At 50.3% G+C, this 26,257-nt stretch overlaps 1 protein-coding gene across 2 annotated transcripts in view; it reads right to left on the bottom strand.

Moving 5' to 3' along the window:
* The window catches only part of GGA1 (golgi associated, gamma adaptin ear containing, ARF binding protein 1), a 136,125-nt gene that overhangs the window by 37,529 nt on the left and 72,339 nt on the right, over positions 1-26,257 (bottom strand). For both annotated transcript variants that reach the window (XM_078684067.1, XM_078684073.1), the window contains exons 14-16: positions 25,030-25,295; positions 2,376-2,545; positions 1,769-1,879 (exon numbers count right to left, since the gene is read on the bottom strand). In XM_078684067.1, the coding sequence (XP_078540193.1) occupies positions 1,769-1,879; positions 2,376-2,545; positions 25,030-25,295 (547 nt within the window). The remainder of the gene's footprint in view (positions 1-1,768; positions 1,880-2,375; positions 2,546-25,029; positions 25,296-26,257) is intronic.

Raw genomic sequence — 26,257 nt, 5'->3', positions numbered from 1 at the left:
GCTTCCAGAAGTAGATCAGTGTTCAATAACCCGCTCTGCTCTGATCTCAAGCAGCAGTGATTCAGAACAAACATCCATGAGGAGCATGTGACGACAAGATCTTAAATATGGTTACTCTTTAAAAACAGAAAACGGTTGGGATTTCCAGGTTTAGTTTCACTGTCTGTCTGCTTATCCGTTCAAGGAGTAAGTGAGCCGATGAGAGTACAGTGAAAACTTTTGGGTGACTGCCACCAAAGGCAAGCCTGTGTGGACTGTGCTCTTCTTCTATGATTTAATGTGGATTAATAGTGATTTCCATTAGGCACAGAGAACCATACACACTATATTTGGCATTTTTATAAAGCATTGTTGAGTGACTTCCAGGCCCGTCAGACAACTGGGACGTTTGACATAAGGCCACAGGGTTGCACAATTAAAAAAAAAAATAAAGACTTTGGGTGCAGAGAGATTGCTGATGGTGTTAAGACAGTAAATGAGGGACCCCACCGTTGGCTTTACAGTGTGTATGTGCAAGACAGAGGGATTAATAAGACAAATCCCTAGGGGACATAAGAATAGGAGAAAAAAGTGAAACAGTTGGCTCAGATGCAGAAATGCCTTGTTAAATGGCAAACAAATTTTTTTGACTGTCTTTTGTAATCTTCCTTTGAATCGGGCATGTTGATTGAACTATTGCCAGCTTTTATCTTAGCACATACACCGACGGCATTAAAACAGTTGCAGTCTGATGTCACACACACCTGTCATTTCACTTGAAACTAAATGTATTCTATTACAAAGCACTTAACTATTTGGTTCAACAGCAATGTTACATTTTGGCACCAAAAGAGTAGCTTATTAGACAATATTATGCATGTCATAGACTATAGAACCAAATCACCATCTTTGTTTGTTTGTGTGGATGTCATTTTTTTAAAATATAAAATGAACATTTGACTTTTCCAGAAAGCCATCAATGCCCACCTTTTATCGATGTGTACAGCTGTTGCATCTACCCTAGAAAGTCACATTAGACAGTCTTTATAAACTCTCAATCTCTGTAGCAATGTCACTGAGGAAGCCATCATGTCTGTGGCATGGAGCAAGGCAAAATGACGAACAAAGGTGTGCCTCTTTCGTCAACATCCATTTTCAGTCGACAACTCACAAACATGCCCAAATTCCCAGAATATGTATTCTAAACATGTGAACACTGTGCATGTGAATTCTACAGCTTGCCGTGGTAATTAAAAGACAACCACACAAACAAATGAAGACTGCAGTAGAACTTAAAACTGTGCTATTGTCTCAAGTTTAAGATGAAAACTAGTGTTTTACAAGACCACATACAGACACTTGTGAGCAGAAAAGGAGATGAATTCACTACAAGAGCTTGCTACAATTTTCATTAGAGGCTTAAGAGAGGGTCAGTATTAAAGAAGAGGATAAAAATAGAGAGGAGAGAGGACAATCAGTCACCTGAGATATTGTTTTAGCTGAGAGGAGAAACATAGTCCCTGATGCAAAACTGTGTGCATTCACCCAATCTTCAACCCCAATGGAATCACATGAACACCGAGCCCTTCTCTGCAGTGTTTGATGCACCATGACAGCCATGTAACAACAACACACAGACACTCTTCATAGCCCTTGCTAAGCATGGGTATACGTTTGAAAGGATAATGCATCCAGTAACTCTAAAATTATCCTGGAGCACAGCGGCTCTGCAGTTCTGCAACTTTGAGTCTGTTGTTCAGGGCATTTCAAGACTACAGACCCTGTTTACCTTCTGTGGGTTTGCCAGCAGCAGCACCTGAGTGATAGCAGAGGGAGGCACAAGGGGGCTGAAGGCTGGAAGTTCTGTCCCTGAGGGGGGCTGAAGCTTCACCTTCATCACCTGCAGGAAAATAGAAAGAAGTGAGGTAAGGAGGGTGATAACAAGGAGGCTGTGAATGAGAGAACAATGTATAAAAGAATTTTAAAAGGATAAATAGGAAAAGAAAGAAATTTAAGAAGTCGTATAAGATGGTAAGAAAATGAACAAATAAATGAGAAAGCACAATTGAAAAATAGCAATAGCATAAGTGAAACTGGATGACGTGAAACAAAATAAGAAAGGCAAAATGGAGAAAGGAGGAGAGATATTGGAAAACTAAAAAAGACAATGGAAAAGAAGAAAAACAAAATGAAAAAATAGGGAAAATAAGTATTAAGCAAAAAGGAACTACTATACATTAAAGGAAAATACCAAGACAAAATTTAGAAAAAACCAAGATACAAACACAAGAAATTAGAAACAAGGACAGAAGAAAACAAATATAAAGAAAAGAGTAAAATGACAAAATTGTAAAGAAGACAGGAGTGAATGGCCAAGAGAGGAGTGAAAATAAAACCTTTGGGACCGCAGCCTGAAACACAATGTTCTTCACAGGCACAGGGGCAGTGCTAATCATGGAGATTACAACCACCAGCACGTCCAGTCTCCCCGGCGGAGAGTCCCGGGCAAAGTGGAAGAGTACGCGGAAATTGCTGTTGTCATACACTGTGACAGGAAGGATACTACCTGCAAGACGGAGGAGATGAACAACAGGGGCTTGTTAGAGTAGAGTGGGACATAGGATGAGACACAATCAAACTTAAAATGGGGAAAGGATTACTAGGTGAAAGGTATAGGCCACAGTGAAAGAGGAGACTCCCAGCTCCTTGAAAATGTTCGAAAACTGAATAGAAGTCGAAGGTGCGCTACAATTAAATTAATAAATGATGTCCACTGGAGAAAAAATATTTTTTGTTCAGATTCAGAACCTTTCCTTTTGTAAAATAAATCAAATGTTTGGCTTGCACTGAATAAGTTTTATATTTTATTCATTTTTTAAAAAGAATAATTACATTTTTGTTCTTTCTTTTGTTATGGTGGACAAACATTTGGGTGTTCATGAATTTAGGTCTAATTGTTACAGGTCTTAAGTGTGAGAGTCATTTTGTTGCACAAACAGGCTATGATAGACCTTACTATCAATAAGATAGTCAACACAAATGCGTGCAAAGAGGTAGGATATTCATAATCTAATTTTTACCACATAAACTAGTGTATCTGAATTATAAAAGAAATAACAGTTATTGCCAATGTGGAAAACATATGGATAATTGGCAGTTAAGGCTTCCACTCATCTGATTTTCACACATAAAATAGATGGGGAAATGTACTCTCCGGTCTGCATTTATGTTTAAAAATACAACAATACTATATCAGGTCATCTTTTAAGTGAATTTCCAAGCTATCAAGCTTGACTTGCAAGTCAATTTTAATTCGGATTGAAAGAAAGGTTTAAAGTTAAAAAGAGGGATGAGATATTTCCTTAAATAGCTGCAGAGGTACTCATGTGCCTATAGCATACAGATAATAAATTAGTGCATTGCTTTATATACAGTTGCTTACATAGATGACTTCGGACCAGAATCCAGCTGTGAACGTGCACTTATCAGTTAAGTAAATGTGGAAATACACTTGTTTGTCTACTTTTTTCAAATCACAGAAAATAAATATGGATAAATGCAGTTGAAACAAACAAAATCAATATTGACAAATGAAGGCGGAAATCTTAAACAAACACTATAAAATTAGAAGTCCCATTTGCAATTATTTCAGGTACAACTGACCGTTTCTTCGGTATCAATAGACTGTTTTTTGGTCTGGGTTTTGACTGCACAGCTGTCACATAGACCTATTGCTTACAGAAAAACCATTCAGTGTGATTTGGGTCGGGTCCGTTCCTAGCTTTTTTCGATCAGGATCTTTCAACCACTGGCTTGAGGTAGTGTCAATCAGGTCTAGGCTTGGTCCACTGGAGTATTCATCTCTCAAATAATGGTATTGTCTGTCTCAGTGCATCTTTCTGAGTGCATGCATTGAACTGCATAAGGAACTACTTTCCAACTATTCTCCTCCATCTGCTCTTGATGACTCCCTTTTGTCTAGCTCTAATGTGCTAATACAGTATACATCAACCCATTAAACTGAGATCTACTGGCTATGCCAATTCCTATTTGTTTTTCCTCTAAATAATGGTTTATGATAAGGGATTGGGCCTGTGAGATGACTATAAATAAGGAGTAGTTTCTGTCCTGTAACTCCAGTTCTGTAGTAGGGGTATCTCTGTTATAGTCATAATCTAGTGAATAGTCCCGCCCATGTGCGTGGACCCCGGCAATCAAAAATAATCTCTTAAGTTGTCAAAAAATGCAGAACTGCAAAGACACTTAAGAGAGAATTTAAAGACAAATAATGCAGCCTATATCCACAGGCTACACTGTCCAGTACTTCAACTAGAAATTCCACCAAAACACCCACACAAACAGCACAGTCTGCCCAGTTTCTTCCACAGAGAAACTTGCCTCTACAAGTAAAAGCCTCTGGAATGATAGAGAGAAAGGCATGGACAGACAAGCCCCATAGGGTGCCATTATGTGGCTTAAATAGGATACTGTGCCTTTAGGAGAACTTTCCAGAACTTCTCCCAGTATCCCAGAATGCACAGCAGGTCCCATTTACTTTCAGTTCTTTTTGAAGGCGTAACACGCCAGACCTGTAGCATTCCTTACATGAATATCTTTCTTCACCGGGGAGGAGGGCGGGCGCTTATGACTATAACAGAGATACCCCTACTACAGAACTGGAGTTACAGGACAGAAACTACTCCTTCTGTAGTAGGGGATCTCTGTGTATAGTCATAATCTAGTGAATAGAATAGCAAGCCTATCCCCACACCAAGCGGCGGTGGAGAACAAGAAATAACACCACTATTGTGCGAACAAATTTCGCAGCGAAGCCTGCCCAACCTGAGCGTCTGCCCTGGCATCAGTGTCCAGGCAGTAATGCTTAGCAAAGGTATGGACCGACTTCCAAGTGGCCGCCTTGCAGATTTCTGCAATTGGAACATTACGGAGCAAAGCTGTCGTGGCAGCTTTACCCCTGGTGGAATGAGCCTTAGGTTTACCCCCTAAGGTCTTATTAGCTTTTTGGTAATACAGCTGTATGCAGGACACAATCCACCTAGAGATGGACTGCTTCGAGGTCGCAAGACCCGTCCTGACCGATCCATAATTGATAAACAATTGGTCTGACCTACGAATATCTTTGGTTTTATCCAGATAAAATTTCAACACCCTCCTAACATCCAGGGAATGTAAAGACCTTTCCGCTGGAGATGAAGGATTCTGAAAAAACGTGGGAAAAGTTATCGTCTGGTTGACATGAAAATCAGAAATAACCTTGGGAAGAAATTTAGGGTGAGTACGCATAACAACCTTAGCAGCATGAAATACAGTATAAGGTTCTTGGCAACACAACGCCTAAATTTCACTCACCCTGCGGGCCGATGTAATGGCCACGAGGAACGCCGCCTTCCAGGACAGGTGCTGCAACGAAGCCTTATGAATAGGTTCAAAAGGCTCCTTCATCAATCTGGACAGCACCACATTCAATTCCCATGAAGGCGAAGGAAGCCTGACAGGAGGGAATACTTTCTTCAAGCCTTCCAGAAAATCTTTGATCACAGGGATCTGGAAGAAGGAAGTCTGTGAAGGGCATTTCCTGTAGGCAGTCAATGCAGCGAGATGAACCTTAATGGAATGAACATTAAGGCCAGACTGCGCCAAATGTAGAAGGTAAGGAAGAATGACATCCTCCTTGCACGTCGTCGGGTCATAGTTCTTTGACTTGCACCAGATACAGAACCTCTTCCACTTGTAAGCATAGGAAGTCCGAGTGGAAGGTCGCTTAGACTCCTTCAGTATGTCCATGCAATCTTCGGGCAGATTCAAATGGCCATATTGCACTATCTCAGGAGCCATGCAGCCAAGACGAGAGGTTGGGGTGCAACATCTGTCCCCCGAACTTCGTGAGAAGGTCCGGCCTGCACGGCAGCCGTATGTGAGGAAGGAGAGACCGGTGAAGCAAGTCAGTGAACCACCACTGCCTGGGCCATTCCGGAGCAATAAGTATCATCCGCGCCCTGGACCGGGCCAGCTTGATGAGTACAGCCGGAATCAGGGGAATGGGTGGAAAAGCGTACAGAAAGCTGTTCGACCAGTTGGTCCATAGCGCATTCCCCAGCGTCCCCCGCTGGTACTACCTGGAGGCGAAGTCTCGGCATTTGCTGTTTTCGGCGGCGGCGAACAGATCTACGTCTGGAGTCCCCCACCTTGCGAAGACTTCTCCTAGTACTTCGTCGTTTATGACCCATTCATGGTTTTCCTGGAGCAGTCTGCTCAGTGCATCCGCCTGAACATTCTGCACACCTGGCAGATGAGTAGCCGTTATCGTCAGTCCTCGGGCCAGAAGCCAATGCCAGATCGCCTGCGCCTCCTGCGACAGGGTGCGCGATCTCGAACCCCCCTGCTTGTTGAGGTAATACATCGTGGTCGTATTGTCCGTCTGTACAAGCAGAGAGTTGGTCTGGAAGGGCGGATGAAAGGCCTTCAGCGCCAAGTGAACAGCTCGGAGTTCCAGGAAATTGATGTGATACGTGGCCTCCATCGGGACCTTGTTCCTTGAATTTGTAAGTCTCCGGAGTGCGCCCCCCAACCTTGGAGAGAAGCATCCATCACGACAGTCTGAGTGGGAATGTCCTTGTGGAATGGGACCCCTCTGAGGAGATTCTCCGCTGAACACGACGACTTCAGAGACTGAAGAGCATGCAGAGACAGTCGTATCTTGTCGTCCCAAGATCCTTTCCTCTGATCCCACTGGTCCTCCAAGCACTCTTGCAACGGTCTCATGTGCAGTCGTGCGTGTGGCGTTAGGAAGATACAAGAGGCCATCGATCCCAGTAGAGAAGACACCGTCCTCACTGTTGTAGATGGAGTGATCATAAGAGCCTGAGCCTTCCGAAGGAGTGATAATCGTCTCTCCTCCGAAGGAAACACGCTTGCTGACAGCGTATTGATGGAGGCTCCCAAGTACTATATGCACTGGACCGGAGTCGGGACAGACTTGGACATGTTGATGTGCAACCCCAGCTAGTTCAAGAGAACGCACGACTTCTGGAAGTGTGCTTGAGCTTCCGAGAAGGAGGCGGCCTTGATCAACCAATCGTCCAGGTACGGGTAGACGAACACCTTGTTCTTTCTCAGGTGTGCCGCTACCACCGCCATGCACTTCGAGAATGTTCTCGGCGCAGACTTCAGTCCGAATGGCAGTACTGTGTATTGATAATGATTGGCGCCAACTTGGAATCGCAGGAACTTCCTGTTTGTGTGTGCAATGGGCACATGGAAGTACGCATCTTGTAGGTCTATAGCACATAGCCAGTCTCCCTGTTGCAACTGAGGATAGATCTGATGCAACGACAGCATGCAAAACTTTTCTCTGCGAATCCACTTGTTTGCCTGTCGCAAGTCCAGAATGGGCCTGAACTCGTTCTTGTCCTTCTTGCGAACCAGGAAGAACCGGGAGTACAGACCTCTTCCTCTTTGAGACCGAGGTACGTCTTCTATCGCCCTTTTCCTTAACAGGATATCGGCCTCCGCCTGGAGCTCGCGCAGCTGAAACTGCGAGCTGACCGGTGGAATTGCTGGAGGCGGGCTGGTGAAGCGAAGACTGTATCCATTGCAAACAATATTCAGCACCCACTTGTCCTGAGTAATTTTTCTCCACTCTGCCAGAAAAAAATTGAACTCTTCCCCCCACCGGAGTGGGTAACGGATGTAAGGGAAGTAAGCGCTCAGGGCCTAGACCCGGCCGGGCCTTTAGTCGCTGTTGCCGACTGTTGGCCACCTCTGCCTCTCTGGCGCTTCTGGAACGGTCTTCGGAACTGCTGCTGTTGTTGCTGCTGCCCCGAAGCCTGGCCACGCCCTCTGCCCTGTCCACCGAACCGTCTCTGGAACGGGCGGTACGATTTCTTGTTTTCCTTGGGCTTTTTCAGACCCACAGCCGTGAGCGTTTCGGCCTCCGCCTTCATGCGGGCCATTTCGTCATCTGCATGTTTCCCAAACAGGGTTTCGCCAGAGAATGGTAGATTGGCAACCCTTTGATGTGCGGCAGGTTTTAGCGACGTGAGGCGGAGCCAGGCGTGTCTTCTCTGGTTAATCCCATGGCAGAAGCCATGCACCGCCAGTAAGGAAGAATCAGCTGCAGCACTGATGACCTGATTCGCCACCAACATCCCCTCATTCAACACCTCCTGGAAATCTCTCTTGTCACGAGGCAGAAGTTCCACAAACTGCTGGAGGGATTCCCAGAGGGCTCGGTCATACCGCCCCAACAAGGCCGGGGCACTCGCAGCCTTCATGGAAGTCGCCGATGTCCCACAAACCTTCCTCCCAGCCGAATCCAGCCATCTAGATTCCTTATCTGGTGGGACTGTGGAAGACGGAGTGGTGGCATGTTGTTTCCGAGCCGCCGTCACTATCACAGAGTCTGGAGGGGGTTCCACCCTTAGAAAAGCCGGATCCGAGTCGGGAGACCGGTATTTTTTCTGCAGTCTCGAGGGGGCCGCCTTAGTCACCGCTGGGGTGAGAAAAAGGTCCATGGCCGATTCCTCCAGGCCCGGTACCAGTGGTAGTAATGGCCTAGACAGATGTTTCTGGTGAAGTGTCTCGAAGATCACCGATGTCTTGGGCGTGGGCACCGTCAAAGAGATGCCCAATTTTGCTGCACCTCTCAAAAGGACATCATGAAAGGACACCAGATCGTCAATCGGTGACACCCTTTTCTCCGGTGACTCCGACAAAGTCGGAGAATAGTCCCTGGTCCCCTAGGACCTCGTCTGAGAACGAGACCTGTGCCTCCTGTGGCGTCGTCTCGACCGCGTGGATGACCTGTTGCGCGATCGTTCCCTCCTCCTGGAGCGAGAGCGCGATCTCCCCTTTCGTGGACGCTCCGCAGGCTTCCGTGGAGGCGTCTTCCTTGGCCTATCTTGGGGTAGTGGTTTCGGAGTCCCCTTAGGCGGTGTAGGGAGCGGAGGCAGTGACACCGACCTCGGTGGAGGAACAGGAGATATCACCGACCGAGGAGCAGGCCCACGTGGTGGAAGCGGTGTTGGTGGTTGCCCCGCGGGAGGAAGTGGCGGAAGAGGAGGATTGATGGGAGGATCCTCTCTAGGTAAAGGAGGCGGGGGCGTCTTAGGCCGAGGTGGTGTATAAACCACCGAGCCCGGTGACTTCTTCGGGGGAGGTGACTGCGAATCAGCCCCTCCAGTAGGTGACCGCCGCCTCCGGCGTCCTCCACCAGACCCAGCATGGCTTCTGGCGCCAAAATTCCTTCTGCGCCGCTTAGGAGAGCTGGAAAGTCTCGACGTCGAGCGTTGCTTTTTCGGCGTCGAACATCGCCTCCGTGACTCCGGCGCAAACGCCGCTTCCGCGACGTCGAGCGCTTCTTCCTCGACGCCGAACGCCACGTCCGTGACGTCGAACGTGCCGTCCTCGACGATGAGCGTCGACTCCTTCTCGGCGCCGACCGCTTGTTCGAGGTCCTCGACGTCGACCGTCTGCTCGACGGCGACCGGCGGTGTCGCTTTGACGGCGAGCGCCGATGCCTGTCGGTCCTTCTTCGACGTCGATGACTCGACGCTGACGTCGACGACGACGGTGACCTCGACGGCGGCCTACCCAGGCCTTTCGACGTCGACTTCTCACACCGTCTCGCCCCGGGGAGATGGGGAACACACCGTCGTCATCCCTCTCGACGTCGTCGTCGATGCAATCGACGTCGACGGAGACCGGGACCGTTGAACAAGTTACTTACCTTCGGTAACGATATATCTGTAAGAAACAGTAGTGAGTATTAGATTCCTTACCTTAGATTCCTTACCTTAGAATATCCCCAGGCGTCAGTCTGGATCCGGAAAATTTTGCGTAGCAGTACCCCTGCGCGTCGGTAGGCGTCGTCTGCAGGCGTCCCCTGCGGCTCCGCGTCGTCGGCGTCGTGCGCCGTGATGACGTCGTTGGAGTATATAGACGCCGCCTCCGCGCGCTGACGTCAGTTGTTTGCACACAGCTTTTCCGCGCCAGAACACGCAGAGCCATGTGAGAACTAACACTGGTGCCATTTGAAACTAGGGCCCTGAAAGGGATGCCCTTAACCCTAGGTATCAGTTCGCAGAACGGGGAGGACGGGTGGGGCGGTAAGGAATCTAATACTAACTACTGTTTCTTACAGATATATCGTTACCGAAGGTAAGTAACTTGTTCATCTGAAAGAAACAGGTTAGTATTAGATTCCTTACCTTAGAATAGATACCCCAGCAATACCAACCCCGGTGGTGGGTCTGCGAACCAATACAAACCTACACCAGAAAGTCCTGGAGGACCGAACGGCCAAAGAAGCCATCCCTCCGGACTTGACTGTCCAGGCAGTAGTGCCTCGCAAAGGTGTGCAGCGAGGCCCACGTAGCCGCCTGGCAAATGTCCTGCAAAGGGACTCCCCGGCCCAGGGCAGTAGTAGCCGCCGTGGCCCGAGTGGAATGGGCCCTCAGCCCAACAGGAGGCTCCTTCCGAGCCAAAGAGTAGCATGCTTTGATGCACAGGACGACCCACCGAGAGATGGTTCGTTTCTGTACCGCCCTTCCCTTCTTCTCACCCACGTAGCCAACAAACAGTTGGTCATCCACCCGGAACTGGCGTGTGCGATCCATGTAAAATGAAAGCGCACGTTTTGGGTCCAGACGATGGAGCCGCTCTTCATCCTTTGAAGGATGCGGAGGCGGGAAGAAGGAGGGTAAGGTGATGGACTGCCCGATGTGAAAAGCAGAAACTACTTTGGGCAGGAAAGAAGGCCTAGTCCTAAGAACCACCTTGTCAGGATGGACGGACAAGAAAGGAGGTTTAACAGAAAGAGCCTGGAGCTCACTCACTCTCCTGGCAGAGGTGATGGCAACCAGGAAGGCCGCCTTTAAAGTGAGAAGACGGAGAGGACAGGAATGAAGCGGCTCAAAGGGAGCGCACATCAAGAATGTCAGAATGAGGTTCAAGTCCCACTGAGGCATCACGAACGGAACAGGAGGATACATGTGCGTGATGCCTTTCAAGAATCTCAGTACAATAGGGGACTTGAATAAGGATGGCTGATCAGGTAGCCTTAAGAAGGCGGAAAGGGCAGAAAGGTAGCCCTTGATAGTGCCCAGAGCAGAGCCCTGCTGGGCAAGAGAAAGAAGGAAGAGGAGAACCTCGGAAAGAGGGGCAGAAAGGGGATCCACAGCCTTTGCTGTGCACCATGCCACAAATCTTTTCCACCGGCAGGCGTATACCGACTTTGTGGAGGGACGCCTGGCTGCCAGAATCACATCACAGACTTCAGGAGGCAAGTCGAATGGCCTCAACTGTCGCCGCTCAATCTCCACGCATGGAGGTGGAGACTGGACAGGTTCGGGTGGAGGACCGTCCCCTGCTGCTGCGACAGAAGGTCCTCCTGAAGGGGCAGGCGGATCGAGGGACCGACTGACATGCTGAGTAGCTCGGGATACCAGTATCTTCGAGCCCAGTCCGGAGCCACAAGGATAACTTGGGCCCGGTCGCGCCTGATCTTCTTCAGCACTCTGGGCAGAAGTGGTATAGGCGGAAAGGCGTACAACAGACCGCAGCTCCACTCGCGCCGAAAGGCGTCGCCGAGCGAGTGCCGTCTTGGAAACTCCAACGCGCAGAACTGATGACATTGCTCGTTCTCTTCTGTGGCGAATAGATCTAACCAAGGCTCTCCCCATTGCTGAAAGAGGCCGTTCGCCACGTCCGAGTTCAGACGCCATTCGTGATCCACCGAGCACCGACGGCTGAGTTCGTCCGCCCTGGCGTACAGAGAACCTGCCAGGTGTTGAACCGTCAGAGTCACGCCCTGACGTTCCAGCCATTGCCAGAGGCGCAGAGCCTCCTGGCAAAGGGTCCACGACCCCACACCGCCCTGTTTGTTGCAGTACCACATGGCGGTGGTGTTGTCCGTGAACACCTGCACTACACTCCCGTTGACAAAGGGGAGGAATGCCTTCAGTGCTAGGCGAATCGCCCGCAGCTCCAACATGTTGATATGGAGCCGGGACTCCGCCGGAGACCAGATGCCTCTGATCTCCGCCTCTCCCAAGTGGCCACCCCAGCCCTGGAGGGACGCGTCCGTCACAACCACGTGCTCCGGTTGGGGAAGGGAGAGGGATCTGCCTCTGACCCAATCGCGGTCCGTAAGCCACCACTGCAACTGTCTCGCAGTGCCCTCCGAGATCAGGACATGGTCGGACAGGTTGCCCTGATGCTGGGCCCACTGAAACTTCAGGTCCCACTGCAGAGCCCGCATCCGCCACCTGGCGTGATGCACCAGAAGGATGCAGGAGGCCATCAGCCCCAGAAGCCGCAGCGTCAACCTGACCGAAATCCGGGACAACGGCTGAAAGATGGGAATCAGAGCCTGAATATCCCGGACCCGCCGTTCCGGAGAATAAACCCGAAACTGCGCCGAGTCGAGAACCGCTCCGATGAAAAGGAGCTTTTGAGAGGGACACAGGTGTGATTTCGGCACATTGATGGAAAACCCCAGCTCGTGCAGGAGGTCTGCCGTCATCTGAAGGTGGTGGACGACTGTTTGGGGCGAGCCCGCCTTCAACAACCAGTCGTCGAGGTAGGGGAAGACTGAAACCCCTAACCGGCGCAGATGAGCTGTGACCACCGCCATCACTTTCGTGAACACCCGTGGGGCGCTGGTAAGGCCGAATGGGAGCACGATAAACTGAAAGTGCTCGTGGCCTACCGTGAACCGCAGGTAACGCCGGTGGGCCGGCAGGACGGGGATGTGAAAATACGCATCCTGCAAGTCCAACGCTACCATCCAGTCTTGTGGGTCTAGAGCAGCCAAGACCTGAGCCAAAGTCAACATCTTGAACTTCTCCTTCCGGAGGAAGCCGTTGACGTCCCGTAGGTCCAAGATAGGACGAAGGCCCCCTTTGTCCTTCTTGGGCACCAGAAAGTAGTGGGAGTAGCAACCACACCCTACTTCTGGCCCAGGAACGCGCTCGATGGCCCCCTTGGCCAAGAGGGCCGTAACTTCCTCCTGCAGAAGTGTCAAGTGGTCCCCCGACACACGGTGGTTCTGCGGTGGCATGGCTGGAGGAGTGGACTCGAAGGGGAGGGAGTAGCCCCTTCGGACGAGCTGCAGCACCCACCTGTCCGATGTAATCGTGCGCCAGTGGAAGTGGTGATGACGAACCCTGCCACCCACTGGCGTCACATGGGCCCGAAAGCTCGGACTAGGAAGATTTGGAGGCTGCAGCGGGGGGAGGTGTGGACTGACCTCGCCGCTGCCCTCTACCGCCACCACGGCGGAAACCACGGCCGCCACCGCGCTGGGGAGCGTTCTGCGGCGCGTGGCTGGCAGCACGCGTGGGACCGCCCCTTCCTTGGCCACGAAAGGGGCGAAACGAACCCTGCTGCTGGCGCTGGGTCGAAAGACCCAAGGACTTGGCCGTGACCCTGGAGTCCTTGAAGCGCTCAAGCGCGTTGTCCGCCTTGTCACCGAACAGGCGACTGCCATCGAAAGGCATGTCCATGAGGGCAGTCTGGACATCCGGCGAGAAGTTGGCGGATCTCAGCCAAGCATGGCGACGAATCGCCACCGTCGTGGACATAGCCCGTTCCAGCGAGTCGGTCATGTCAAGACCACACCTAATCGAATACCTCGCCGCGTCCCGGCCTTCAACCAAGGCCTGGTTGAGCTTGTCCCGCACCTCCTGCGGGCACTGCGGCAGACACTCCGCGACCGTGTCCCACAGAGAGTGGGTGTTGCGGCCCAAGAGGCATGCGGTATTACAAGACCGCAGTCCAGCACTCAAAGACGAAAAGACCTTCTTGCCAAATTGGTCATATCGCTTCGATTCCCGATCGGGCGGAGCCGACGGGAATGCGGACTGGGAAGTGGAGGCCTGGATCACCAGACTCTCCGGGGAGGGATGGGTGGAAAGGAAGGCAGGGTCGTCCGAACACGGACGGTGACGCCTGGCAACGTTCCGGTCAACCGGTGCACCGGAAGCGGGCCTGGACCAGGTGCCCAAAAGGACATCCGTCAGGGCCTCATTAAATGGCAGCAGAGGCTCCTGTGGGCACGACTGCGGCTTAAATACTTCGGTGAGGATGTTAGGTTTCACCTTAGCGACGGGGAGCTCAAGGCGCAAAGCCTTGGCAGCCCTCATCAGGACCACCGAATAGGCAGCCCCCGCCTCCGACGCCACAGGGGAAGGAGAGACAAACCCAGGGTTGGGCGACTCCTCCAGACCACTGGCCTCACCTAAGTTACCTACCCAGTCCACGTCATACTGGCAGGCTCGTGACAAAGGGTCCTCAGACCCCTCCCAACCCTCTCCATATTCGTCCTCATCGCCATAGGACGAGTCGACGATGTAAACCGGCTCCTCGGAGCCAATGGGCCCCAACGGCGCCGGACTCGGCGTCGGACGACGCCGGTCCGACTCCGCGTCAGGAGTCAGAGAGGGATCGGGGGTGGCGCCGCGCGGCGCCGGCGACCCGACGCCGGCCGGAACCGACGGCGGAGTCACGGCGCCGCGCGGAGGCGGCACCACGGGTTGCCCCAACGGAATCGGCGCCGGGGAGGCCGGAGGACCAGCCGGCGACGACCCTGAAGGGCCCATCGGCGCCGGGGCCGGAGCCGCCGGCGGCGCCGGGGCCGGAGCACTCGGCGGCGTCGGGGCAGGTGCACCCGAACCGCTCGGGCTCCCAGACGGGACCGACGGGCCCGCAGGCGCCGTAGGCCCCGCCGGAGGAGACATCGCCCTCATAGCCATGAGGAACGCCTCAATCTCCTCGCGCGACGCGCCTTCCCCAGGGACCGACGGGTATGGGGCAGAGGGCGCCGGCGACCCACGCGGGGCAGGGCCACCCGAACCCCCGGCCGCATCACGCGGGCGTCGGGGGGAGTCGGGGGTACAATGATGACGCCCCGACCTCTTGTGACGCTTACCTGATGAACCGGAGGAATGGTGGCGACTCCCGGAGCGCTCATGGCGGCTCCGCGATCGCTCCCTCGACCGCTCCCTCGACCGCTCCCTCGACCTCCGACCGGACCGGGACCGCTCTCGACGCGGGGCCGACACTCGGAGTTCGAGCAGCTTGCGGGACCGCTCCCGTCTAGCTTTACCTGTCAAGGCCCGGCAGTCGACGCAAGACTCGACGTCGTGGTCCGCGCCCAGACACCGGAGGCAGAGTCGATGGTGGTCGGTGACCGACATCATTCGGTCGCACCCGTCGCAACTCTTAAACCCGGGCATCCTACCGGCACCTTGAAGAAGAGTGAAAGTTAACAAAACTAGGTCAAAAGACCGGAGTACTGCTCTTCGGATCTGCGCTAACTGGCGCGGAAAAAAGAAGAACTGACGTCAGCGCGCGGAGGCGGCGTCTATATACTCCAGCGACGTCATCACGGCGCACGACGCCGACGACGCGGAGCCGCAGGGGACGCCTGCAGACGACGCCTACCGACGCGCAGGGGTACTGCTACGCAAAAGTTTCCGGATCCAGACTGACGCCTGGGGATATTCTAAGGTAAGGAATCTAAGGTAAGGAATCTAATACTAACCTGTTTCTTTCAGATTGCTGTGCTTCCTGCCTCTGGGGAGGCCCCCAGAGGCCTCAGCAGAGGCAGAGGGAGCCTTCCCAGACCCACCTGCAGCCTGCAGCGGTCTCTCCTCTAGGCCTTGAAGCCAATTCTTCAGCCTGTCCCTCAGGGTCCTTGTTGAAAAGGTCTGACAGATGTCACATTCTTCAGGGACATGTGCTTCAGGGAGACAGAGTATGCAGACGTCGTGTGGATCAGTCTTGGCCTTCTTCCTTCCACAAGCTGGGCACTTGTCGAAGAGAGCAGGCATTTTAGAGCCCTAAAAAGCCTGAACAAATACACAGGAGTGAAGGGAAACACCGAGTACACAAACTGAAAACACTTTTAAAGCAAAAAGTGCACAAAATTCCAATAAACCCTTGAAAAAGGGAGAGCTCAATGCACCAGGGTCCTGTTAGCAGGAAGAAACTGGGCAGGCTGTGCTGTTTGTGTGGGTGTTTTGGTGGAATTTCTAGTTGAAGTACTGGACAGTGTAGCCTGTGGATATAGGCTGCATTATTTGTCTTTAAATTCTCTCTTAAGTGTCTTTGCAGTTCTGCATTTCTTGACAATTTAAGAGATTATTTTTGATTGCCGGGGTCCACGCACATGGGCGGGACTATTCACTAGATTATGACTATACACAGAGATCCCCTACTACAGAACCTATGCTCTATGATGTTGATTCAAAGTGCTTTCCTAATTGAAAGGATCACCAATTTCTTTTGTCACATTGAAAGATATCACAGCTGTTAACTACGCTATATGAACATGGTGGCAACAGGTTAGGGATCATACAAATGATAGAAGTGTTCTACACAAATGCCTTGCAGCAGAAGATAACGAACAAGTTATTTACTTTCAGGAACATGCTTTCTAGTGGATACTGTAACCAGACCTTTAATTGGAAGTACAGATTAGGGCTTCTGGTGTGATTGGTTGCTGGACTAGTTGTGGAACTAAGAGTAGGGTTAGGCTTTCTATTGGAAGTAAGGACTAGGGCTTCCTGTGCCATTGGTTGCTTGGACTTGGGTAGGGACTACTGGTAGGGCTAGGGCCTATATTGGACGTAGAGATCAGGGTTTTTTAACTGATTTGGTGCTTGGACTAGGGGCAAGATTGGCTGTAGGGTCCTGGTCTAATATTGGTTGTAGATTTGTAGGGCTAATGTTGTGATTGGATAGTGTTAGGGCTAGGTTGCGTACACCATTGGATAAGGAGGTCCGAAGTTGCCTGAGGGCAGAGTGTCCACGACCAGCCCTGGAGGGGAAAGTTGCATTCACCACGAGGTGGACCCTAAAATGGCCACCTTCTTGGCTAAATTAATCCGTGACCCCAAAAAGGGTATTGATCGCTCATCGAGGGCGTGCCAGGATAAGCTCCTGGGCACACAGGCCCCTCGGCCAAATATTTTAGACATGGCCGAGGATGCCAAGGCCTCCGGGGCTCTTATCTCCCCAGACACTCTTTCTAGCTGGGCCCAAAGAGCAATCATTTTTATAGGGAATGCCAATGCAGCAATTTCTACAGAACGTATTGATCAATATAGATCCAAAGCTGGGAGAACTGGCCACCTCAGAGGCTGGTCCAGTTGCAGAGGGTAATCTCTTCGGAAACCCCTTTGTGAAGGAATTAGGCAAATTCGTAAATATATTTAATTCATTGGATAAGGCCCAAACATCCATTAAACACATCTTCACCATGCGTGTTTTTGGCGCAGCTGGTCATGCCAGGGGGTGCTCGACCAGCCGTCCATACAACAGAGCCTCTTACAAGTCGGCTGAACCCCATAGAAGACAGTGGCAGGACCCAGAGAAGTTTGGAAACTTCTACCCCACCAGAACCTACCCCCGTCGTAGGGGTGGCAGAGGAAGAGGAAACAGCTCCTACAATACTCATCAAAGTAAGAGTGCAAAGTTCGGGTGGTGAACCTAGGGGGAAGGTTGCAGTTTTGTCTGCACAATTGGTCTTTGCTCACCACCGATGCCTGGGATTTACAGACCCTAAGAGGGTTCCAAATAGAATTTTTCAACATACCAACTCAATCGGTTCGTCCAAAACCTCTGGTGTTCCCACAAGAGCAGATGGCTTTGATAGATCGGGGATTGCAGATCTTTTACAGAAAGGAGCGATCCTTCCCTCAGCCTTACATCCTCCAGGTTTCCTCAGCAACATTTTTCTAGTGGAAAAGTAGAATGGGTGTTACCGCCCAGTGATAAACTTCAAGGAGTTACATGAATGGCTAATATATCGTCATTTCGAAATGGAAGGTATTCACCTTCTCAGGGACCTTTTGCAGAAACAGGACTGGATGGTCCGCTTGGACCTCAAAGACGCGTACCTTACGATTCCAATTTCACCTCCTCACAGACATTTTCTTCAGTTCCAATGGAATTCTCAGATTTTCGAGTTCGCCTCCCTTCCTTTCGGTCTCTCCTCCGCTCCGTGGCGCTTCACCAAGGTGATGGTGAAGCATCTCAGAGCGAAGGGAATACAATTAATAATCTATCTGGATGACATTCTCATTATGGGTCAATGTCCCCAACGCCTGCTCTTTTAGCTGCAACAGGCAGTAACTCTTCTGGAATCCCTGGTGTTTGTGGTCAACGAGTCGAATTCAGACCTCATTGCTTCGCAGAGGATGCAATTCCTGGGTTTCAAGATAAATTCAGTTGAGGCAACGCTATCCCTTCTGTCTCGCAAGCTATCCTAGATCAGACACGAGTTAAAATGTACGCTTGCGAGACCCACAGTATCTTTACGCCACCTAGCCAGGGTGGTGGGCCTTCTATCCTCATCAATTCAGGCCATATTCCCAGGACCCCTTCACAACACGGCCCTTCAACGCCTCAAGGGCTATTACCTACGCAAAAGCCTTACCTACTCCTAATTCGTACCCCTCTCGGAGGAGGCCAAAACAAAGTTATAGTGGTGGATAGACCATATGGAGGCTTGGAATGGCCGAGCCATTTTCGGTTCTCAACCCGATATGGTTATAGAGTCAGACGCCAGTGGTTCAGGTTGGGGTGCCCGCTGTGGAGAAGTCTCTACCGGCGGAAAATGGTCCTCTGCTGATCAGGATCTTCATATCAATTGTCTGGAGTTGATGACAGGCTTCTTTGCGGTGAAATGCTGGACCAAGAGCAGGGTCCAATGTTGCGTCTTACTCAAGTTGGACAATGTAGCAGCAGTCCGCTACATCAACCATTTAGGGGGGATGAGATCCACTGCTTTGTCGAGTCTGGCGCGCAACATCTGGGACTATTGTCTGTCCAATCAGATATCTCTGTCGGCGGAACATCTCCTGCGTTCATCGAATCAGGTAGCGGACTGGTGCTCCCGTTACTGGAAGGACACCAGCCTGTGGAAACTTCACCCCAGGGTATTCAGGGAAATCCAGAACCTCTGGGGGCCTTTTTCCGTAGACCTATTTGCCTCCCAACTGAATGCCCAGCTGGAACAGTATTACAGTTGGCGTCCAGATCCGGAAGCAGCGGCGGTGGATGCATTCCTCCAGGATTGGAGTGCGGAGCAGGGCTCGCGCTTCCCCCTTCCCAGGTGAGGAGACAGCAGGCAGACTTAGTGGTGATCACCACGTTCTGGAGGTCACAAGCCTGGTTTCCAGTTCTGATGGAACTTTCCTGGGATTTTCCAATCCCTCTACCCCCGGTCAAGGTCTCCTCAAATATTCTCATGGGAATCCCCATCACCCCCTGGTCACGGGTGGTCTCCAGTTGATGGCCTGGCGGGCAACAGGCAACGTTGGAAGGTGCCAGCCATTTCGGCAGACGCTGCCGCGTTACTCTTGAAGTCTTGGTCAGAAAGCACCAACAAGAGATACCTTTCCGCGTGGTCCCGCTGGGGGAGTTGGTGTCTTCGACAACAAGTGGATGTTGTCTACGTCCTTAATTTCTTAGCCTCTTTGGTGAAGGAGGGTCTGGCCTATAGGTCGATCAATGCTATCCGTTCAGCAATTTCTGCAGGTCATCTCCCAGTTGATAATCGCCCGATTGGCGAACACCCTCTGGTGTGCAAACGTTTGAGGGGTATCAGGTTATCCGTTCAGCCAGAACCTCGTTATTCTGTTCTTTGGGATGTTAACAAAGTTTTAAACTTATTCCGTTCATGGCCATCTAATAAGTACTTGTCTAGGAGACAGTTGTCAATAAAGCTAGCAATGCTTTTGTGTTTGATATCCTGTCGCAGAGTTTCTGATGTGTGGGCACTGGACCTTTCGGGCCGTATTTTCACCCCTGAAGGGGTTACTTTTAATATTTCTAGAAGAACCAAATGCAATTCAAAGTCTGTGTCTTACACTGCTTTTCCTGCTGTCCCTAAGTTATGTGTGGTCAGAGCGCTCAAGGCCTACGAAGTGGCAACAGTAGATATCCGCCCACAGGGCGTCAACCAATTGTTTATCACCCTCACCAAGCCACTCGGTGCGGTCTCGTCCCCTATGATTTCGAGATGGGTTCCCTGGGCAAAGCAGGAGGCAGGTATTGATACTTCCCGTTTTGGGACTCATTCTGTTCGGGGTGCAATGGCATCAAAGGCCTTTTCTTTGGGAGCGCGGCTGGAGGATATCCTTAACGCCGCAGATTGGGCTTCGGACTCCACCTTCAAGAGGTTTTACTTTAAACTAGTGGTATCACTGGGATCTTTGGTGGCGATAAGCTTGAAACTAGCCTAATCTGAAGCCTACGGTCCTGCCATAGAATGAAAAATGTCATAGCTATCGTGCAGAAAATTTCAATTCTATTAAGGATGCGGAGGCGAGGATTAGCCCACCCTTTCAGTAGAACCCACCCAGAACACCTACGTACTGATGATGAGTAAGCCTTTTGTGTTTTGCTTTTGGTCAATGAGGGTCCAGAGAATAGTTCTCATCACTTGCATTTAAGTTGTCACTGTTGTTTGAGGATGGTTATGCTGTTACTCATTCCTCAGATTTACATCTAGCCTTGTTTGTTTTGGGTGCGGACACTGCCCCCCCCGCAGCCCCCTTGATAGACTGAAGCCTGCTAACCCCTCACCCCCCCTCAGCGCCTTGAGACCCTTACGGATGAGTAGTCGCACTTAACAAACGCCTGGTTGATTGATTTGATTGGCAAGCAAGAATAGTCGAGGACTGGCCTGATGTGGTCACAGGAAGAAAGAGGAGGATAGAGCGTCCTCGAGGGAAGTTGTGTGGTGCCCCTGTTCAGGACTGGCTGCCTCTGTTGGACTCTTGACTTTCATTTTCCCTATGCTTCATGGGAAATGTAGTTTTTTATGTTTATTGTGATCTTTTGTAAAGCTGCTGGAGTTAATAAATGGAGAAAGTTGGAAGCCTAATCCTCGCCTCCGCGTCCTTAATAGAATTGAAACTTTCCTGCCCGATAGATAGGAAATTTTTAATTCACTGAGAACTTCAAGCCAACCAAAGATCTCTGATGTTGATGAATTAGTTAACTGAGCTACCAGAACTAGCTAGGTGCTCAGAAGATTTTAAAGTAAGATACAATCGGACTGTAGGGCAGGTGCACTGGTCATTTCAACCTAAGTTAGTGTTTTTTTGGGGGGTCGGGCCCAGTTTATTAGAGGAAGACTGACTCACATCACCGTCAGTACCCAGATCCTTTGATTGTGAGAGTAAACAGACTACACCAGTCCTCAATCTTTTTTTTTCTGCCTGTTATTGAGGCATCATGGTCAGTAGCCCAGGGCGCTATCTGGATGTGGATCTAACCACTGCCAACTGTTGCTTAATCAAGGGCAACCTCAGTTTGGAAAACTACTGTTAAGCCACCAGTCTGGTCTCTGTTGGCAGGATGAGTACGGTTCCAAATTAAGCAAACTGTAATTGGAAGAATCAGTGATTGTGTTCAGATACCTGGTGAATGTTAAAACAGAAGATTTATGTCCCAGTTCTTCAAATACTTGCAGTTTGGACACGCGCTGACACCTCATCTAGAAGGTCTAGAGTCCCTTCCCGACTTTAGTCCAATAGAGGCGAAGGTGTTTATGGGGGAACTACCTGAACGCAAGATCTCTCGCATTTATCAGACGCTAGTTCATCATTGTTCCACTGACCTACAGAGGCTCAGGACGGCATGGGAAGGGGATGTGGGCGACCTGGAGGAAGAGGACTGGGCGGAGGCACTGGCAAACCTGCGGGGGGCAGCAATAGCTACATGCCTAGGACTGGTACAATTCAAATACTTCCATCGTGTATACTTCATCAGAGTGCGCCTGTGGAGGGCAGGAATGATTCGCTCCCCTGAGTGTCTCTGCTGTGGGACACATGAGGGCACGCTTATGCATACAGTCTGGGGTTGCCTTGCGCTGCATCGATTTTGGAGGGGGGTATTCTCCTGCCTGTCGGAGTTGTTGGCATGGGAGCTTCCCCGCACGCCGCGATTGGCCTTGCTGCATGTGATGGAGGGTATTGGGGCAATAGATATCAGTGTCACCTGTTGCTGCTAGGTCTTACGCTGGCAAAGAGGGACATAGCCAGGGCATGGAAGGCGCCCCAGGCTCCTCCATTGGCTGCATGGAGGAATGGGATTGACTTTTTTATGGGGCTCGAGCTGCCGATCTTTATTGCCGGGGGATGCCCCCGTAAACATTTTAAGATTTGGAAAAGATGGGGGACTACCGAGGGCTGGAACTTTACCCGCCACCGTAGGGGGGCGCTCTCTTGCCAGTCTGATAGGTGGGTGGAGTTTGGGATTTGCGGGGTGTTTGATGGACTCAGTGTGCTGTTCCGGAAATGTAAACCTTTGTTAGTGGTGGCATAAACGCAATCGGGGGAGGGCGGGAGGCGGTTTGTTTGGTTATAAAAGTCAACGGCATTATTGTTGATCCATTGATGTGTGCAGTAGTCTCCGGGTTGTGGAGCTATGCAATAGATGTGACCTGTGACAAATAAAATCTGTTTTAAAAAAAAAACCAGAAGATTTACAAGAAAAAAACCAGGAGCGAATTCCTCCACACATACATTCAACACTTAAAAGAAGCTGTCGTTTTTGTCAGGCAGATGCCTGTGTTTCATTTTCTTGGGTACACAGATACTGATGGGGAACTGAATAAGTCAGTCAGGTTTTGCCACCAAAGAATGCTACTGACTAGAAAAAAAATAATCTCTGAAGTTTCAGCCCATAGCCTGCTGAGGGCTGGATCTGTAATAGAAACCTCCAACTTGGCCTTCGGTATCAAATGTACAGATCAAAGCATGTTTGATTACCAAATAAGAGAATATCTACAATATACCAGGAGGCTGCCGTGTATCTATTGTATAGTTGAATTGGACATATTTACGTTATGTTAAGGAGGTACCTGGGTAGACGGGGGCAAAGTCTCCAGCTGGGGAATACGGGCCAAGACTGCCAGTATTGGAGTAGGACTTCGGTGACTGCTGACGAGATGTCCTAGGAGGTAAGGGAGGAGGTGGCGTGGAGGAGGTGGAGGTGAAGTTGAAGGGAGGAGGCGGCAGAGGAGAAGCAGCTTTGCCCTTATTTGGAGGGCAGCAGAGACGGAGAAGTATCTAATGGCAGGAAATCTTCCACAACAAGTCTGCCCTTCTTTGGAAGCTCTTTCCTAAGGCAGAGATCTTGCATGTGCATGGGTGGATAAGCGCCCAAGAATTGTCCTTTTCTCAACCTCTGAAGTGGGCGACTTCAGAGTCGACAGTGGTTTCAGCTGCAGATGCTTTGGTGCCGAAATTGCTTTCGATCTCAATGAAGGAGCCGGCTTTAAAGGTTTGGAGCCGATGGTCATTCTTGGACTTGAGGTTTGCCGAGATCACTGCCTCTAGAAGGATCTTTTCTCGGCCCGATACCTTCTGTGCCCACCAACACTCAAGGTCAGTAGCCTTCCTGAAGGTGGTGGTGGCTTGGGCACAGGGATTGAAGCCCGCCTCTCAGAGTGGCAGTGTTCGACTCGATATGTGGCCATTTCTGTACCCAGAGAGAGGCTTGGGAGTCCTAAGTACTCACATGAGCCATGGTTACTCAGATTAGGGCCAGAGACGACCTGGGTGGATGGAGCATCCTCAGATGCCCCTTTCCCTAACCCCATAAGTTATTCAACCTCTGGCTCCAAAACTTCAGAACTGATGATGTCAAGGCTGGGTTGTTGTGCCGAAAGGTCAGACAACTCAGTCGATTCCTCTTCTTTGGCACTAAGAGAATCAGCCTCCCTAAAGGTATCAGGCATTTATATAAGAGATTTTGACATTCTGCTGTGGGCCCACTATCTGTCTTGATGCTGACGCAGAGTTTTCTTGCTGCAGAACACCAATCAGGAGTTGCACGGCTTTTGTCATGCTCCGGAGAGAGGCAAAGATTGGAGAAGGCATAGCGGTCGGCCCAAGGGTATTTAGAACGACACTGTGGGCATCTCTTGAAGGGTGTCCGTTCCATTACCTCAAATATATCTTTGCTCTCCGAACGTAGTCTGGAGAACGTGGTGACCCATAGGGCCTTGAACCATAGTCGCTTGATGACCACGAACTGGAAGAGTGGATCCGGCACCATAAGGAGAACAGCACTGAAGAATTTGTCGTAATGGGATGAAAAGCAACAGACTCTGGGCCCACTACAGGAATCGATGAACCTGTGGAGATCAGGAGTAACGCTAGTTCATGTCCGAACCCAATAGCGGAAAAACACAATCTAACAATGGAGTAGTGCCCATGAGCATCCACAACCAGAGAAGGAGTCATCAAGACCTGGTGACTCACAAGGCTTCTTCGAAGAAAAGCAAGTTGTAATTGTACGACACCAACAGTAGATGGCAGGAGTATGCAGAGCATATGTACTTATAGCCACATATCCTACGAACACCATATTTTCTGAAGGCGAATAAAATCACTACAAGTCTGCAAACCTATAATTATTCCCAAGTCTATATTCAAGACCTACTGGCTAGGCTAGGATCAAAATGTTGTACCAACATTGAAAAACCTCTGCAGAAATTCCAAATGAAATTAACATTTCCATCCTCTAAAGAGCCAGTCTGAAGAATCTGATTCTTCTTCATACTCCAACAGTAACAGACCCTGCTTGGAGGAAAAGCAATGTTCTCCAGGATATAGACTGAAACTTACTGGGTAAAAAGAGGACAATGATTCTTCTTCAAACTCTTTCAGTGCCTATTTGTGAATTACACCATAATAAGTAGTTGAGCAAGTCAAAGAAAACAACAAAGGCAAACTGAGCATGTTCCAAGCGTTCTGAAAGCCTGTTTGTTCGGTTCCCATTAACCAGAAGTGGGCCAGCTTATGCCATGCCCCACAACACAGCAAGCGGAATTGTATAAGCTGAGACAGGATGAATGATATTTTGAGGGTCTAAAGAATGTTTCTTTTGTTGGTCCCCCATTTTACTAGAGCCAAGCAACTACACCCTTCCCTCTTTTGTAAAGCCAACCAGGCTCAAAATGCTAGAGCTAAACTGTGCAAGTATTTCCTTTTGCCCCTTACTCACTTGGCTTGATGGATTCCAGAGGCACAGTCACATTTGCCAGAGACATCTCGCCGTTCACTGAAGGTGTGCCCATTCCTGGTGACTCTGTTCTGGGCAGAGGCAGCTGGCTTGAAAGCCCACTTGGTCCCAAATTGGGAACTATGGAGTTGTGCCCAGGGGAGGAGGAGTTGTGCAATGGTGGGGTCACCCCTGTGGTGATAGGTGGTGTGCCTGAGTTTGTTTTGTTCTGGAGGTCACGTAGTGTTGGTCGTGGCTGCTGTTTGTCCCTGAAAGAGGGAGAACAAGTCACTTTTCAATTCACTGCAACAATGATGTGCATCTTTTACAGTCATTAAGATAACAGCCAGGTGCCGCAATATTACAGCTCTCAAGGTTTGAACTGATGCACGTTAAATCTAAGTCACCTCTTTACCACTGAAAGATGGCTACATCACCAGACAAATGTGTTCTAACCAACAAAATACATTTAAGTTAAACTATCTCTAAAACGAGAGAGAGAGAGAGAGAGTGTGTGTGTGTGTGTGTGTGTGTGTGTGTGTGTGTGCGTGTGTGTGTGTGTGTGTACATGTTTTCATCGACCAGTTAAATTAGACTTCAGCTAAAGCAGACTTGAGTAGGTAATTTAGATGTATTCTACCACACTGTAGGAAGCTGGCTCTCTATATAGTGCACAAAAAGTACATGGAAACTTTGCAGAGAGTCCAGGAAACCCGGGAGAGGGCGCAGAGGGGGAATGAAAAGAAATATATGTACTTTTGTCGCCGCTGCTGCAAGCCTCTCCTCTGTCTTCCGCTGCACGCCTCTCCTCCGTCCTCACTCTGCAACGGGAAGCACCCAGACTCTCCCAGCCAATCACGATGTTGCAACAGCAGCGTTGTGATTGGTCTGAGCAGCCTGTCTGGATGCTCAGGCAGTGTCTGGGCATGCTCTCCATCAGGCTGTGCAACACAGCTAGGTGAAGACCATGCTAAGTGTGCAGGACTGTTTGGCGGCCCAAGAGGATCGGCCAAAACTTCATGCACACATAGGGAGTGCAAACCACTCCTTCTCCCTCTGACGGCGGCAAGCCCAGTCCCACCCCACCCTAACATTGCTTTCAGGGGCACAACAAATTAAAATGATAACGTCCTGTTAATATCATTTAATTTTTATTTTTTATGCTGCTTAAAGAGCAGTGGGGTGATGCCTTAGTGGAGGAGCCGCCACTGTTACAGGGGCTAAAATAATA

This window comes from Lissotriton helveticus, chromosome 1_1 (assembly GCF_964261635.1).
Source record: "Lissotriton helveticus chromosome 1_1, aLisHel1.1, whole genome shotgun sequence".
Lineage (NCBI taxonomy): Eukaryota > Metazoa > Chordata > Amphibia > Caudata > Salamandridae > Lissotriton > Lissotriton helveticus.
Note: the sequence above shows the minus strand (reverse complement) of the source record. Positions and strands in the feature narration are given on the sequence as shown.